Raw genomic sequence first — 17,290 nt, 5'->3', positions numbered from 1 at the left:
TAGTTGTTTATAAGCAAGACGTCCACGATCCAGTGGCAAAGTCCGTCAGTCTAAACGCTCTGGGCGAGTGCTGACGGACTTAGCGGTGACGTCAGCCCTCATCCATTCGTTTAGCCGACTGACTCCCAGATTGGGATAATTAACTGTATATTTTGTTTTGGATTTGATCCCTTTAACGCCATAGGGACCAAGCTTTTTTTCCTCCCCAACCCTTTTAAAAAAGCGTAACTCTCACTTATCTATCAACATAAGTTGTATGGGGGCTTGTTTTTTGCGGGACGAGTTGTACAATGTACCAAAAAACCTTAAAAAGAATTTTAAGTACAGAGAAATAAAAAGGGGGGGGGGGGGGGGGGGGAGAGGAAATTCCACCATCTTTCAGTGCATCTTGTTTCCATGGCGGATAAACTGCAACAAAAATGACACGATAACTAATCTATGGGTGAGTAGGATTACTACGATACCACCCAGTATTTTTTTTTTCTGTACTACTGTTATTTTTTTTTAAAGATATTTAATTTTTTTAAAATTATTTTCTGCTGCCATTAATCTTTATTTTTCCATCAACACAGTTGAGTGAGGACTCGTTTGTGCAGGACGTCCTGTAGTTTGCTCCCTTGAAAAAAAAAAAAAAAAAGAAGTTTAACTCTTTGCAATCCAATTTTGGATTCAGGGTTTCCTAGGAGGCTCTCTCTTTTTGCCATTATACAATGGCGCCATCTGCTGGCTAGAGCTAGTACTGCGGTATGGGACATGCTGGAGAGGCTCCCTTGACGACAGAGCAGCCAGTAATATACAGTAAGAATACCCTGCCAGACGTCTTCCAGCATCAAAGCTATACAGCCTTCAACCAGAATGCCTGAAGACATCAGACAGTGGATTGGAAAGGGTTAAGGTCACTCTTAAACAGCTCGTTTGACAGTGGCCTTAACCCCTTAATGACATGGCCTATTTTGGCGTTGAGGACCAAGCAATTTTTTGGTATTTTTCCATCTCCATTTTTCAAAAGCCATAACTTTTTTATTTTTCCGTGGACGCGGCCGTATAAGGGCTTGTTTTTTGCGTGGCGAGCTGTAGTTTTTAAATCGGTGCCACTTTTGGGTACATAGACAATATCGTAAAATTTTTAAATTTTTTTTTTTATGATAACAGGGAGAGAAAACGCATCAATTCTGCCATAGATTTTTTTTTTTTTTTTTTTTACAGCGTTAATCATGCAGCATAAATGACACTACATTTTTTCTGCGGGTCGGTACGGTAACAACGATACCAAAATTGTTATATTTTTTTTTAGGTTTTTACACTTTTTTGCAATAAAAGCCCCTTTTTTTTGAATTTTGTTTTTCCTCTATAGCTGCATTCAAAGTCCTGTAACTTTTTTATTTTTCTATGTACGGAGCTCTATGAGGGCTTATTTTTTACGAGACGAGCTGTAGTTTTTATTGGTACCATTTTGGGGAATGTACGGCTTTTTTGATCACTTTTATTGCATTTTTTGGGAGGCAAAATGCTAAAAATTAGCATTTTGCCTCTGTTTTTTAGCGTTGTTTTTTACGCTTTTTATCGTACAAAATAAAAAAAGTGTTCAACTTTTTGTACACTTCGTTACGGACGCGTCAATACCAAATATGTGGGGTTTTCATTTTTTTTCCCTTTTTTTATGCTAATATTAGAAAAAGCATAAAAAAAAAGGGTTTTTTAAAAAACTTTTTTACATTTTTCTTTTTTTTACACTTTTCTTTTTTTTTTTTTTTTATACTATTTGAGTCCCTCTGAGGGACTTAATGTAAGCCGTACCCCGAAAGTAAGACATACCGTATATACAGTGGAGAAAAAAAAATCATTACTCACCTCCCCCGGCGTTCTGTCGCGCTCCGGCAGGATGTCGCTCGCTCCTCGTCCCCGGCGCAGCATTGCTTTCTGAATGCGGGGCTTGAAATCCCCGCCTCCAGAAAGCTAATACACACGCCGTCAGCCAGTTATAGCCATTCAATGACAGCATTGAATGGCTGTGATTGGCTGAAGGCGCACGTGGCTTCAGCCAAATCACACCCATTTAATGATGTCATTGAATAGTGTGATTGGCTGAAGCCACGTGCGCCTTCAGCCAATCACAGCCATTCAATGCTGTCATTGAATGGCTGTAACTGGCTGACGGCGTGTGTATTAGCTTTCTGGAGGCGGGGATTTCAAGCCCTGCATTCAGAAAGCAATGCTGCGCCGGGGACGAGGAGCGCGACAGAACGCCGGGGGAGGTGAGTAATGATTTTTTTTATTATAAGACATACCCCGAAAGTAAGACATAGTGGGGCTTTTGGGGATAAAAAGAAAGAAAGACACTGTCTTACTTTCGGGGAAACACGGTATCAATAGCAACCAATCACAGCTCAGCTTTAATTTCTTATACTGCTGAGATAAAATGAAAGCTGCGCTGTGATTGGTTGCTATGGGCAACACAGATTTCTTTTGGACAGCTTTCAAAAGAGTGCGGTGCTCATTCTTGTGGCCTACTTTGTATATTCATGGACTGCCATTCATAAAATCTCTGTGCAACGCACCGGTTTATCACCTAGTGGAATATAAATGGCCAACCATGTAATGGTTGGATATACCCAGGTTTGCCAAAATCAGCTAATGAAGCTGGCTCAGAGGGGGTGGATCCTCAGGAAGTGACTTCACCCGATCGCAATTCATATGCCCTAATTGGAGATATGAGCAGGAATGGTTGTTACACAAAAATACTGCTAGCAGGAAAGGTATATGTCTATATGAATGCCTTATATGACAGAGCGTAGAATATACATCTCTTAAAGCCCTTTAAAAGTAGATCAAAAGGAGTTAAAAATCAACTTGACTTACCCATCCTCAGCCCCAGCAATCCAGTGCTGCAGCCCAACAATCCTCCGATCTGTGTTCACACCAGATGTCACATGACTGCTGCCTGCCAATCAGAGGCTGCAGCATCACTGCCTGTTCTCCTGGCATCAGCGCTTACATCCAGGGTGCCATGATGCCAGGCGTTTGGAAGGGTGATGCTGCAGACTGAATAGCACACAGCAATCAGCTGTCTTCTGCTGTCACAGACTAAGAGGATCACAACGCTGCAGCGGTGGATTGCCAGTGCCAAGAATGGGCAAGTACTATATTATTTTAACTCATTTGGATCTAATTTTAAAGAGTCAGTAAGCTGGACACTCCTTTTAAGCATAAGTCAAATATAATGGATCCGAAGTCATTGCAATGGATTTCATATCATTGTATTGCAGTAGAAAAGGCACGCAGTGTATGGCAACTTAATGTTGCTTTTAGAGGTCAGTGTCGCAGAGATTAAAGTCCTATTGTCTCTGTTGCCTCCTTTTCAGAAGAGTCCTTATGGTTTCCAGTAGAATAGAAGGTTTGATGGATAAGATCACGTACAGCTGAAGCGTCGTTCACATCTGAAACACAAAACAATAACAATTTATGAATATATAATGATATTTTCCTATTTTTTGTAATATAAGGCCCCATGTCCACTTGCAAATTCTAATTTAAAATCCGCAGCGTTTTTCCTGCACGCGGATCCACGCCCCATAGGGATGCATTAGACACCCGCAGGTAGTTAAATTTTTCCCTTCAGGCGCAGATCCGCGTGCAGGAAAAAATCCGGACCATGCTCCATTTAGGTGCGGGCTCCTGCAGGCTTCTATTGAAGCCGTCCGGATCCGTGGGAGACCTAAAATCAGAATATACTCACCTGCTGCGGGCCGTGCGTGTCTTCCCTTCTTCCTGGCCGGATCTTCTTGCTTCGGCCCAGCGGATGTTCCCGGAACGCAACCGGCGCACCGAGCACATCCGCCGGGCTGAAGAAAGAAGATCCGGCCGCGAAGAAGGGAAGACACGCACGGCCCGCAGCAGGTGAGTTTATTCTAATTTCAGCGCTCATGTCCGTGGGGCAGAAGGGACCCGCTGCGGATTATCCATGGAGAATTCGTAGCGGGCCTAATTTTCCCCGTGGACATGAGGCCTAAAGCAATACATTTTCTTTTAGTCCCCACAAGGAACTTGAACTGACCATTGTCTGATCGGTTATACAATATACTGTAATACTTCAATATTGAAGTATATTGTATTTCTGAAAGTATTTTAAAAGATAAGCTACAGGCTCGTCTTATTTGGCAAAAATATATGGCAGTTCTGGGGGTCTCTATAACGCCCTGGGTTGTCATAACACCCGACTGGCACCCCCTCCCCCTGCAATCTCCTTCGTGGGGTGGCTGTTCAGAAAAAAGGGGACTTTTTGGGTCATTTAAATGCTGCTGTTAGATTTAAAAGCAGCATCTGAATTGTTTCCAATTGCAGCTGTAAACATCTCAGAATGCGGCTGTTATGGGCAGGTGTTCGCTGTCAAAGCAGCCGACATCCGCTGTGTATGCAGCAGGCTTATCTCCTGAGCCTACTCCATACATGCCCTTCCACTGGAGCATACATGTATGCCTTTTAGCTCTAGGGGGTTAAAGGAGTGATTTAGACAGAAGATATTTTGTTATACACCACAGAAATGCACGTACCTATATTCAATTTACTAAGCAGGGATGCAAATTCCTCATTTCCATCCAATACACGCAGAAGGTTGGAGGATTCTATTCTCTCAAGAGTTATGGACCAATATACATAAATTTTCTGACTAAACCCGACATAAACCAAACATGGACTATTCTGGTTTCCCCTGCAGGCATAAAGTCCTAATGGGAAGATAAAAAATAATTTATAGTAAGATGACGATTCAACTACACAGTAATGTGTCTGCAATACCTATCAGTTTACTTACCAGCACAGAAAGCACTGACATTCTCATCAACTTGGAAGCGAAGGACTGTGCGGTTGTGATCGATGATGTATGTCTGCCCATCCCATGCACAGGCCACAACTTCTTCTTGTCCATTACCCTGAAACAGAGAAGCAAGTGGTTGCTTTCAATTGGTTTCCCCTGTACTCCGGAATACGTAGAGAGATTGAACTACTGATTCAACAACTCTGAATGATGCCAGTTTGTTCTTAAAAAAAATATTTTTTTTAAATCGTAACTTCATTTATTTATCGACATCGCTGTATGAAAGCATGTTTTTTGCGGACCGTATTTTTCAGTGGTACTACTTAATGTACCATATCAAGTCTTTTATGACTCAGATTTTTTATTATAGATATGGCAAAGGGGGGGTGATTTAAACTTATTTTTTTACAATTAATAAAACGTTATTGATCTTTTTTCAACTTTTCTTTTAAGCCCCCCAGGGGAACTACAATATGCGATGCTTTGATCGCTCCTGCAGTATGATGATGATGATAATAATAATAAATAATCTTTATTTGTATAGCGCCAACTTATTCTGCAGCGCTTTCAGGCATGAATAAATGCAAAACAATACAACAATTACAATGTGAGGTACATTGGGTTAGACACAAATGGGTTGAGGGTGGTACAGGAGGTGCAGGGGGTGGGAGAACACAGCCAATAGGAAATTTCATGTGTAGATCAATTATTAGAAGGCAAACTGGGTGGAGCACCATAGGGAGGGGCGAGGGACTAGGTCAGGAGATTTGGTAAGCTTCCCTGAAGAGGTGCATTTTTAAGGCATGTCTGAAATTTTGTGCATCGGGAATTGTCCGGATGCCTTGGGGTAGAGCGTTCCAGAGGATGGGTGCTGCTCTGGTGAAGTCCCGTAGGCGAGCATGTGAGGTTCGTATTACAGGGGTGTTTAGTCTGAGTGTGTTAGCTGATTGGAGTGAGCGGGCTGGGTGGTGTACTGACAGTAGGGAGGCGATGTATGGTGGCGCAGCGCCATGCAGAGCTTTGTGAGTGAGGTAGAGGAGTTTAAATTTAGTTCCGCAGTGAATGGGCAGCCAATGCAGCGACTGGCATAATGCAGAGGCGTCTGAGTAACGACTGGATAGAAAAATGAGTCTAGCTGCTGCATTTAGTATAGATTGGAGCGGAGCGAGTCTAGTGCGGGGGAGGCCAATGAGTAGCGAGTTGCAGTAGTCAAGCCGGGAGTGGATGAAGGTGACCACGAGTGTCTTTAGCGTATCCGTGGTTAGGAACGGACGTATTTTAGCAATAATTCTGAGGTGCATGTGGCATGTTTGGGCCAGAGATTGGATATGAGGGGCAAAGGAGAGGTCAGAGTTCAGTGTGACCCAAAGGCATCGGGCATGCCGTCTGGGGGTTATGATGGTGCCAGACACTGGAATCGAGATGTTGGTGAGGTCGGTTAGAAGGTGGAAAGACAAGGAGGTCAGTTTTAGAGAGGTTTAGTTTGAGAAAAAGAGAAGACATAGTGTTAGAGACAGCGGACAGACAGTCGGTGATATTTTGGAGGAATGGTCCAGAGATCTCACGAGAGGAGGTGTATAGTTGGGTGTCCTCAGTGTAGAGATGGTATTGGAGGCCAAATCTGTGGATGGTTTGTCCAATTGGGGCAGTATAGATAGATAAGAGGACCAAGGACCGAGCCCTGGGGTACCCCAACAGCAAGAGGAAGTGGAGCGGAGATAGAACCAGCAAAGGAAACACTGAAAGAGCGGTAGGAAGAGAACCAGGAGAGAGCAGTGTCCTTTAGACCAATAGAGCGGAGCATAGTGAGAAGGAGGTTATGGTCGACAGTGTCAAATGCAGCAGACAGGTCAAGGAGGATTAGTAGGGAGTAATCACCTCTCGACTTTGCAGTCATCAGGTCATTTGTTACTTTTGTAAGGGCAGTTTCGGTCGAGTGTAGAGAGGAAACCAGTCTGGAGGGGGTCGAGGAGTGAGTTGTCAGAGAAAGCGTGTGAGGCGGGAGTAGACCAGGCGTTCCAGTAATTTGGAGATGAAGGGGAGGTTTGAGATGGGTCGGTAGTTGGCAGCATCAGTTGGGTCCAGGGTTGTTTTTTTAAGCAGAGGGGATATGCTTACATTACATCATACTGCTATGGATATGTATGCTATATATATGGATATGCTATAGCATTACCTCATACTGCATTCTGACAGGCAGCCTATCAAGCCACCCCACGGGACACGGGAATGGCTTGATGGGCAGTCTCTCAAGGTAGCCCTGGGACCTTTCAGAAGGACCATGGCTGCCATTACACCAGCACGGCTTCCCAGCCATCATTCGGGGAATTTACATGCCGCTGTCAGAATTGACATTGGCATTTAAAGGGTTAATAGCCGCAATCGCCTGCACGGACGATTGCAGCTATTGCCCACAGGTGTCAGCTGTAAGAAACAGCTGACGCCGATGCTGTATGAAGAGAGGTCATGGGGCGACCTCTCTTCATACAGCATGTGCATCAGCTGTTTAGAGAGCATTTATCTATACCTCTGTAAATCAGAAACAAGATACAGAAATTTTAGTTCCACATGTATATTCTAGAAAGTCATTATGGTTAATAAACCTTCACTGATCCATAATATGGCAGGGAAGATTTTTACCCACGGTAAGTAGATGATAGTTTCCATTGAACACCTACAAGTAGAAGTGTTGATACAGAAAGTACATTGAAGGAAAAAATAAATAAATAAAAAATATTTATAAATATATATCACACACACACCTTATCTATATAGTTATTTTTTTTCTTTTTTTTGCTGAAATTGGAATACCCCTTCCAAGCAGTATTCCCAAAATATCTTTGATGGCTCAATTAGTCATATGTGTAAAATGAAAGTTCCCGGTACACATTTTTTAAAATTTATTTATTTTTTTTAAGTTGAACAATTTTTTAATAAATTGCCCCTGGAAAAAAATCCCAGACAATGATAGTTAATCTCTCATTGCAACTGGACACAACCTCCAGTAGTTTTGTTCCAGTGGTTGAGCATGCGCGGTTGGGTTTAGATATTCTTATACCATCCATGCCAATTCTCCCTGTGCTGGAAACCAGTTTCTCAGTCCTCACAGGCTGGCGTATGCAGCAAGGACAGCAGTGAGGGTAATTTCACTGCACTAAATGGATTGCCTGCACGCACCTGAACCACCAGCCTCAAACAAGGTTGCGTCAAACGAGGTTGCTGTACCCGTATCTACTTTGTTGATTACTATTAGCTCCTTTCCTTACTCTAAGCAACCATCAAATATCAATCAGCGGTGTCTAAACTCTCTACACCAAAATGCAACCTTGTCTCCTGAATGTTGCATTTCTCGCTACTAAATAGCAGAGGAGCTTTTAGGGCAATAGCAGAGAGAGGAGGGGAGGCCGGTGCCTGCAGCCGAGGTGGGTGGAAGGTGCTTCTAGGAACCGGAGCTCATAAGAAAATAGTCTGCAGTCGCATGAAATAGTTGTAGTTCCTACCATTATATCTTATGTGCAAATTTACAACACAGAAGGCTGACGAGTTTCCATGGAAACTACCTGCAAACCGTGCAATGGTATTACACACTTAAAGGGGTTGTCTCGCGAAAGCAAGTGGGGTTAAGCACTTCTGTATGTCCATATTAATGCACATCGTGCATTAAATATGAGCCATACAGAAGTTATTCACTTACTTGCTCCGTTGCTGGCGTCCCCGTTGCCATGGCTCCGTCTAACTTCGGTGTCTTCTTGCTTTTTTAGACGCGCTTGCGCAGATCTATCTTCTCCATTCGGCTCGTCTCGGCATCACCAGCATTTTGGCTCCGCCCCCTTGTACGCGTCATTGCGAAGCTCCGCCCCCGTCACATGTGCCGATTCCAGCCAATCAGAGGCTGGAATCGGCACGTGACGGGGGCGGAGCTTCGCGATGACGCGTACAAGGGGGCAGAGCCAAAATGCCGAGACGAGCCGAATGGAGAAGATAGATCTGCGCAAGCGTGTCTAGAAAAGCAAGAAGACACCGAAGTTAGACGGAGCCATGGCAACGGGGACGCCAGCAACGGAGCAGGTAAGTGAATAACTTCTGTATGGCTCATATTTAATGCACGATGTATATTACAAAGTGCATTAATATGGCCATACAGAAGTGTATAACCCCACTTGCTTTCGTGAGACAACCCCTTTAAGGTATGCCTAGGCAGCCGATTAGGCCAATATTAGACCCCCAAATATCAATACATAACCATCAGCTCTGGCAATTCATTCCAGGGCATGTAATAAAGTGAAACCCTCCCCTTGTCTGCATTTCAAGATGAACGGATTGCTGTTCCTTAGGGCTTAAAATGGCTGGGATGTGCGTTTTCTCTGACCCAAGCTGTTAATGCAGGAGTGTAACTCTCAAGCTGGTGTGATCACAATGGTGCACATGCATGGCATTATATAGATATCGCCTGCCATCGATGATCTATGTGCATGTCACTTTTTGCAGAAAGGAATTAGGGGTATTAGAGGGCATATCCAAAGGATATGCCATGAAAGTCTGACCGGTGCAAGTCTCTCCCCTGGAGCTTGCACCCATCTCTAGTTCCAAGTGCCCTGGTGGTCGGACCTTACAGAAACAGCACAGCAAGGTTTGCTATACAGTTTCAGTAACTCCCATTGAGTTTTATAGGAGCTCTGAAAACAGCGTATACATTTCTGTGAATCCCAGCCACTGCATTCAGCTGAATTAAAAGTAGAGAAAAAAGAAATAAAACTCTAGGACTTCACATGAGCATAAGTGCAAATACATTCGCCTCAGCGCAACGCATTTGCGCAATAGGGAGGTTTGATAAGGTACATTTGTGCGCATGTCTGCATATAGCACTATACTTTTTGCTAAAGCAGCGTTTGTTGACACGCATGCACAACACATCCCTTCCTTGTCATTAAAAGGCCATTTAGCTTAATGAGGTCAAGATGTGCGTGCATGTTGAGGATGTATTTATGCACCTCGTAGACTTGAGACCCTTGGTGCACAAATGTGCATGAAAATATATCAGCACCTATTTTTTGCTCATGGGAACGAATCCATTGATATCAACGGGTTCTATTCTCTGTGTATTGCTGCGCTTATAGTTTACATGTGCAGATACGGTCATGTGAAGAAGCCCTTAAGTGCAAAGCACACACAGAAGGCAGACAAGTTAATTTCACCATCCTTTACCCTCATGTCTGCCTTGCGTTTGTGGTTTGCGCCCAAGTCCTAGATAGTTTTGCACTTCTACTTTACGCTTTCAGCGCCCTTATAGCCTTTGGTCTACCAGTGGCATTAGGACGCCAGCAAGCTCCTCGCTATTGTTCACATCCTGCCGTGCGAACAAGACATAGAACCTTTGTTTGTTAGGGTCCTATATTGCATTCAGTTGGGTTGGGGGTAGTAGGGGGCCAGAACTAGAAGTCTCAGTGATGGGAACTGCACCTATCAGAATTTCATGAAAGTCTCCGATGGGAATATCACTTTAATGCAGCTCTGGTGGAAAAAATAATAAATAAAAATAAAAAAGTGTTCTGGGATTTTAAGTACTACAACATATCTGCATGCGTGTTTAGTTTTACCCCCCGCACTCTTCACATATTGATCTGTAGGGGTGCATCTCTACCAAGTGGAAATAAAGTCGTGACTGCCATTGAGCAGAACATTCTGCACAATATAGGCACTGGCTCACCGTCACATCAAGTTTCTCCAAAGCAAAGAGCTGATGATCCACCTGAACTGACCACAAGAGCCGGTCAGATCCCTGCATGAGCTTTAGTGTTCCTAGAGATGGAGAAAAAAAGTTATTAGATATAAAATCAGCCATTAAATTGTCGGCCGGGCTGAACCAAATCACATTCTCACAAAACACAGCAAAATAAAAAGCTGTGACATTTGAGCATGCTGCATCGTGGCTCTTAAATTGCCATATACAAGACAGGGGAGATTGCTGTCGTCTAACTCCCCCCCCATAACATGCATGCTGACTACCCCCAGGATGAGAGTATGATTTTCGCACAAAAAAAAAAAAAAAAAATTACAAACCCCATGCTTTTCAATGGTTTCATTCACATCTGCAATGTTTTCACTCATGTGGTGTGGCATAAAAATAAAACTAAACAAATTGCGTCATGTGTCATCTTGCTACGATAAGTCGCCCATGTTTTCTTATGGGGACTCCAAAATATATGTGATGTTCGTGTGATGCGAGGAGTTATTAACATTAGCAACTCCTATTGTCTTTTATGCAAGAAAAAAAAAAAATTATCACAAAAATCACAAAAGTGGCAGCAATGTGAGATTTGCAGAAAAAGCATTGCTGGCGCTCAAACATCTCAAGCACACAAATGTGCTATTGCCGCGATTCACCCGAGTGAAACTAGCCTAAGATGTATAACCAGCTCTTCTACCCGGGTGGTGTGAATTCTAAGGCATAAAGATGACTTTCGGTATGGAACACCAGGATGAGCTCCAATACATATCCATCCTCCAAACTACTTGTAGAGAGCGGTACTACATGTTAACAATGTTGTCTCTGTAGGACAACCTCTGTCCATATGCCCTATGGAGACTATTTATTAAAAACAAACCCCCCCTTGAAGCTCCTCTATTAACCAGAGCAGGTCAAATAAAACCTTTTACTAGCAGCAGAGGTTTCTCCCACAGCTTCAATCGAGAAAAATTTTGGGGGGGGGGGTTTACAAACTACAACTTTTATAAGCAGTAAGAAAAAATAAATAAATAAAAACTCCTCACCATCCAGGGTGCACAGCGCAAACAGACCAGGTTCTCGGTTTCCAACACCAGGTCCTAAGATAGAAATAAAGTTTTGAAGAGGTTATACATATTCCTGTTATAATGGGCTTTTCTATACATACAAGTTCTTTTCATGTCAAAATGATACATTTATGTCCAAGAACATTGAGTAGCTAGCCAATTCTAGGATATCTGTTTTAATTCCACATATATTGAGTGCACTACTCTCACCAGGGATTTTCATTGTTTTTTTTTTTTTTTTACTAAATATATAAAGTTCTACACGTGTGTTTACTGCCATAAGGTAACAGTAAATGGTTGTCAGACACATCTGGCAGAATGTATGATGTTAAACAGGATCAGTCACTCCACCATGTTTTATTTGTATGCCCCATAAAATAATTCCCAAGCATCATTCCTTAGTACTGCGCATTGAGCTGTTCCTCTGGTATGCCACCTGGAATTGTACGGACACATTGACCACGGGGCGTTACCATGCCACTTTCTCACAGGGTACATCCATACACAACCCAACACAGTCAGTACTGAGTGGGCAGGGTCGGCATAAGAGGACACGTTTCAGTGACAAGGTATCTCAGTTGTCAACTCATTCATACATTCTGAGGAGGAACAACAGAGGAAAAGCACAATCCAGAGTTGATGAAAAGGTGCTCCAGAATTATTCCACATCAACCGGACATAACAGGAATGCTGATAAATACTCTTTCAAATTTGAGTTTCTAAATACCCCTACACACAAACTATGGAGCAAGACCATCAAAATCAATTGTGCCTGAAGTAGGCTGCCTGTCCGCGGCCGTTGTGGATCTCTGCCACGGGAGCCGCCGCCAGCAAATGGATCTCCGCGGTCAGCCTATCTGACAGATAGGCTGACCGCAGGAGAATTGCGGCAAATCGCAGCATACTGCGATTTGCCAGACGCGAGCAGAGAATCGCAATGATTCTCAGCTCGTGGACAGGGCGGCAGCGCTCTCCATAGTAACGCTATGGCGAGCTTTCACTACGTCCCCCTGCGGCCGGATTATTGATGCGGGGAACGCAATTCAAACTCGCCCGTGGACAGGCAGCCATAGGAGTACCCCACCGTGATTAATACCAGACATCTAGAGCAAACGCAAAGAATATGCCATAAGTGTCCAATTGTTGCACCTCTGGGTGGAGTGGATGAAGTGGGGATATGGCCATGCCTGCAAGTCCCATAGACCTGAACGAGTCCCTTCCAGACAGTTGCCATCGCTTGGCCTGATCACCAAAAGGGGATTGGACGTTTCATTACGCTGGTACGGAGGAGAAGGAAGGGGAAGGGGGGAGATTCCCAGAGATCTTGTTGCTGCATCGTTAAATGTCATTAAGTACCAGCCTTTTAGTTTATAGTTGTAGTGTTGAACATTTGGACCAGAGCTAAAAAGCTGGCCTTCACAGCATTGAGTACAAGCACTTCAGGAAAGAAACCCTCACCTTGTTTGATGTTTCCCATCAGATGTGTAGAAACATTTTTATTATGTATCCGGCCAGAAGTTTGATGAAGGATGACATCTCGAGCAGAAGTCTCTCTATTCAATGGAATCAAGTTGTGAGAAAATTAAGTTTAGACTTTAGTATTGCGAATATTTTACTATAATACACATTTCACCTGGAAGCATATTTACCATTAGATGCAATCATAGATTTATCGATTTACCGATTTCTCCTTCCATTGAGCTCTGGGGCTTCGTAAGACCTCCTCACCTTGCCTCAGCAGCACCTGATCCCTCTGATCCTAGGATGGACTCATCGCCCCAGGTACATCGGAGAATTGCATATCCACATCCAGGCTGGGAAACCATTAACTCCGGTGTGCCATCTGCACCAGGGTTTACTGAGAGACTGTCAACCTGCAGTGGAGAAACGTACAAACCAATGTGCAGGTAATAACAGAAGTCCCAATAAAGAATTCATTGTAGTTACTTTTAAATTCATGATATAGCTCTTCCCAGTATATACAAGTCAGCTAGTGATACATTGGTTAGTTGTTTCCTTCTGTCCAAACTCCCTGCCCCTTTTCCTCAGATGGTCATATGATCTCAGTTCTGAGCAGCATGAAGTGCCAGGCCACCAATGCAGTGTGAATGGGATAGTCAGAGAAGTGCACTTTGCAATGTTTTGCCACAGTTTGCCAATAGAGGGCACCAGCTATAACCCTGCATCCCCCAGGTCTAACTTCAAAACTTGTCCTAGGAGCAGAGGGTCACTTATGACTGGCATGTTATACTGCCAGGTCCTCTGGGCTATTACCTAAAACAGCACACAAGCTTATATACATATACTGTATGCGTTATCTGTTGGCACTATATACGTTAAGCAATACAATACAGTCACCAGTGATATATGCCGATTAGTCTTGGTATTATACATTGTACTTTACCTGACCCTCCAGCAACCATTTCTTTAGGGGAACGAGCTGCCCACACGCCAGATCAGATTCTGGAGGACTCTCCCAGCGAAAGGCTCGGACTACACGGTCTGTGTAGCCTAGAACTAACTCACAGCGGCCATCTCCATCTGACATGGAAAATTGAATGCAGGATGTTAGAGACGTGGTCTTGTAGGTATGAAAAAAAAGGTATTAGATATGTCCCTACCAGGGGGCCTTCATAGAGAACTTCTCGCTCGGTTTGACAACAGACTTCTGTTCCATCATTTAGTCCTGAACTCCTCAGATTCCGTCCAGTGACAGCTATACCAACCTTGCATGCCCAATTCCCTATGATCTCTTGGAAAGTAAACACTTGTATATATTTCAGCCAAGGAGTGACGGCTTCTACACAAGTTCCAAGAATCTTCCCAAGACGACATTTGGTTTGTCTTCTGTTTAGCAAATCTCTAGAAGCTGCCCCAAGCCTTTACTTCCTAGTACAAAATCCAACAGCTACTCTGCAGAGAAAGCAAGCTCTTGATGCTTCTCAGTGTCAGGCGGGTCTTCACGAGCACCAGGAGCTTAGACAACATTAAGCACCTGAAGGATCCACAGAGCATCCGTCTATTGTTGGGCAGTTAGAAGATGGTTGTCACATGACAGATACCCTATAATTTACATCAGGTCCACATATTTCTTGTGCAATATACTAAGGATATAGCCCTCATTGCCACTCAAGAGGCTTTACCTTACATGGTGACTGGGTGGTAACAGCTCATGCCTTTAGGGGAGTTATATAAGGAATATGGATTTTAAAGCATAACCCCCCAGCTGTCTGCCAGCTTCTATGAGAATCGTATCATCCACAGATGGAATAAAAGGCGTAATAAGCCTGTATCCCCTGCTGTTTGGTCTTACCTATATCACTGATCAGGACAAGCTTAGTATTTGCCGGTAAATGCTGGGTGTAAGTTGCTTTCTGTTCCTCTCCCAATGTAAGGTCACCTGGGACATCCAATTTCGAGCTCAAATCAAAGAGATGAAACCAACCCTCTGCACTGACGGCCACCACAAAATTCTGCCAAAACGAGGGAAAAAAAATGATTCCTAGTACTGCTCATAAATCACCATTTAGAAGATAAAGAAAAGAGTTCAAATGTTACTGCATAGCGTGTACCGTGAGCATTAACCCTTTGCAATCCATTTTTGGATTCATGGTTTCCTGGAGGGCTTTCTTTTTCTGCCATTTTATAATGGCGCCATCTGCTGGCTAGAGCCAGTACTGCGGTATGGGACATGCTGGAGAGGCCCCCGACAACAGAGCGGCCAGTAACCTACAGTAAGAATACCCTGCCGGACGTCTTCTGACATCGGAGCTGTACAGCCTTCAATCAGAATGTTGGAAGATGTCAGACAGTGGATTGGAAAGAGTTAAGGTGGAGAATACTACTGATGAGGTATCCTCAGACTAAGTCATCACTAGTTGATCGGCTGGGGCCCGTCGCTCAGGACCCCGACCCATTAGCTTAGCGGGCACATGCTGTCAGTGCCACAAATACACAGAGGTCGGAGTGGAACTCTCTGCGCCGACCTCTGTGTAGTGGCCGACGCATGTAACTGTGCGTTGATTTCAATGAGCCCCCAGCCTGCAGTTACAAGCACCGGCCACTACACGGGGGTCGGCGTGGGGGCTTCAAGCCTGTAAGTATTAGATTAAGCTTAGCGTTGGAAAACCCCCTAGTCGTAATAAATCACATTTCCATAATATCTGCACCTACCTTCCCTTTATTGCAAACATCACCAACACCTACACAGGTGAGCTGTAAGACACAAGCAGAACGTCACGTCTACACAGGAGCTCTGATTTTAGACAAAGTCTAACTTACTTGGTCAGTAAACCCGTTGTGTGTTACATTAGGGGTCAGTACCCAGTGCAGATGTTCTGCCGCTAGTTATTCTTACACTGCCACCACTAGGGGGCATCATCCGCCTTCACTTGCTACATGGCACAGACATACACCAGGTTACATCCAGCACAGAATACTGTTAGAGATGGTCCTGCATGCACAGCTGATCAGGAGCCAGAAGGACCCCCATGTCAGTCAATGGGGACCGTCATACACCCACCCATCACCCAGGGCATTCCCCTTTCTTGCCCTCATACCACATGCAGATGTGACGGCAGCCTGAGGCCTCTCTCACACGGGCGCTATTTACTGCGACAGTTTGTTAATCGCAGTATACGGCTCCCATTGAAGTCAATGCGGCCTCACAGACATGCATTTGATCGCAGCGCTGGACGGGGCTTTCCAGCGCTGCGATTTTCGAGTGGAGTCTGTTCTACTTGTCCGTTCAGCGCCCCTCATCCCCATCACAAGGATCGGGTGCGCTAAAACAGCTGCGGCCAAAAGTCAGAGTAAAATCGCGGCAAAACACCACGTTTGCAGTCGCTGCACTTTGTGGGGTCCATGTGTGAGAGCGGCCTCACAGAAACCAAACCTGATAGATGGGATACCTCTCAGGCCAATTGTGAGTCTCAGAAGCCCAGGCCTCCATACTTTACCCTGCAGGTTATCCCCCCCACTAGTCACGCCCCTCACCATGCCGGAGCAGCTGCGGCTCAGCCAGGGCTTGCTGTGGTCATTCTTGTAGACGTGCAGCCGCCCGCTGGTGTCTCCCAGGACCAACTCATTCAGCTGCGGAGACACAAACACAGGGCGGTCACTGCCTGACCCCCGCACGGCCCCGCCACCCCGAGCTCCCCGTCATTACCGAGTCGTTGTCCGCGTCCCCAAGGCACAAGGCGTGCGGGAAGAGCGACCCGCTGAACTCCAGCACGGCCCGCTGCACGTAGCTGAGCGAGCGCATCACCGCGTCCGGCGCCCGCAGCGAAGCCACGCCTACTGGTGACGTCACGCCGGCAGCCGCGCGACACCCAGGGAGAGAAGGGGCAGGCGGCAGCTGCTGCTCACCTAGAGGCCGGAGGCAGTCAAAGGGCTGCGCTTGGGATTTGTTCTTATCTGTCCATCATGCAGGTACTCCCCCCACTTTATAGAAGTGGGCTAGTGAAACCCTGGGGACTTATTCTGCCTGAAGCTCCCAGACTTTTCCCCCATCAGACAGTCATAATAATCACAGTTATAATAGAGGAGATCACAGCTCACCCCCCATGTCTGTACACTTATGGGTTGTAGCTTAATAAGGTGACTATTGAAGGCCATGATCGGAGCGAAGTCAGGCTGGCGACCCCGCGCACCCACAGAATCTGTAATGCGGATGACTGCGGAGGC

The 17,290-nt window shown here is 44.9% G+C and overlaps 1 protein-coding gene across 1 annotated transcript; it reads right to left on the bottom strand.

Annotated features, from left to right (window-relative positions):
• Positions 1-3,241: 3,241 nt before the first annotated feature.
• ITFG2 (integrin alpha FG-GAP repeat containing 2) lies at positions 3,242-16,896 on the bottom strand. Its single transcript, XM_066591155.1, has 12 exons — positions 16,773-16,896; positions 16,601-16,696; positions 15,779-15,820; positions 14,919-15,078; positions 14,010-14,146; positions 13,334-13,479; positions 13,064-13,158; positions 11,585-11,638; positions 10,521-10,612; positions 4,811-4,928; positions 4,551-4,724; positions 3,242-3,437 (listed from the first exon to the last, which is right to left on the bottom strand). The coding sequence occupies exons 1-12, from the start codon at positions 16,866-16,868 to the stop codon at positions 3,328-3,330; spliced, it is 1,320 nt and encodes a 439-aa protein (XP_066447252.1). The 5' UTR covers positions 16,869-16,896; the 3' UTR covers positions 3,242-3,327.
• Positions 16,897-17,290: the final 394 nt, after the last annotated feature.

Source organism: Eleutherodactylus coqui, chromosome 2 (genome assembly GCF_035609145.1).
Source record: "Eleutherodactylus coqui strain aEleCoq1 chromosome 2, aEleCoq1.hap1, whole genome shotgun sequence".
Taxonomy (NCBI): domain Eukaryota; kingdom Metazoa; phylum Chordata; class Amphibia; order Anura; family Eleutherodactylidae; genus Eleutherodactylus; species Eleutherodactylus coqui.
Note: the sequence above shows the minus strand (reverse complement) of the source record. Positions and strands in the feature narration are given on the sequence as shown.

What these genes read in the sequence shown, in the direction of transcription:
- ITFG2 (XM_066591155.1), bottom strand. Translation starts at nt 16,868, where the DNA reads ATGCGCTCGCTCAGCTACGTGCAGCGGGCCGTGCTGGAGTTCAGCGGG. An exon ending in ATGTTTGCAATAAAGGGAAG is followed by an intron (nt 15,079 to 15,778) that starts GTAGGTGCAGAT and finishes TCGTTTTGGCAG; the next exon opens with AATTTTGTGGTGGCCGTCAG. An exon ending in TGGAGAAACTTGATGTGACG is followed by an intron (nt 4,929 to 10,520) that starts GTGAGCCAGTGC and finishes TCTCTGTTTCAG; the next exon opens with GGTAATGGACAAGAAGAAGT.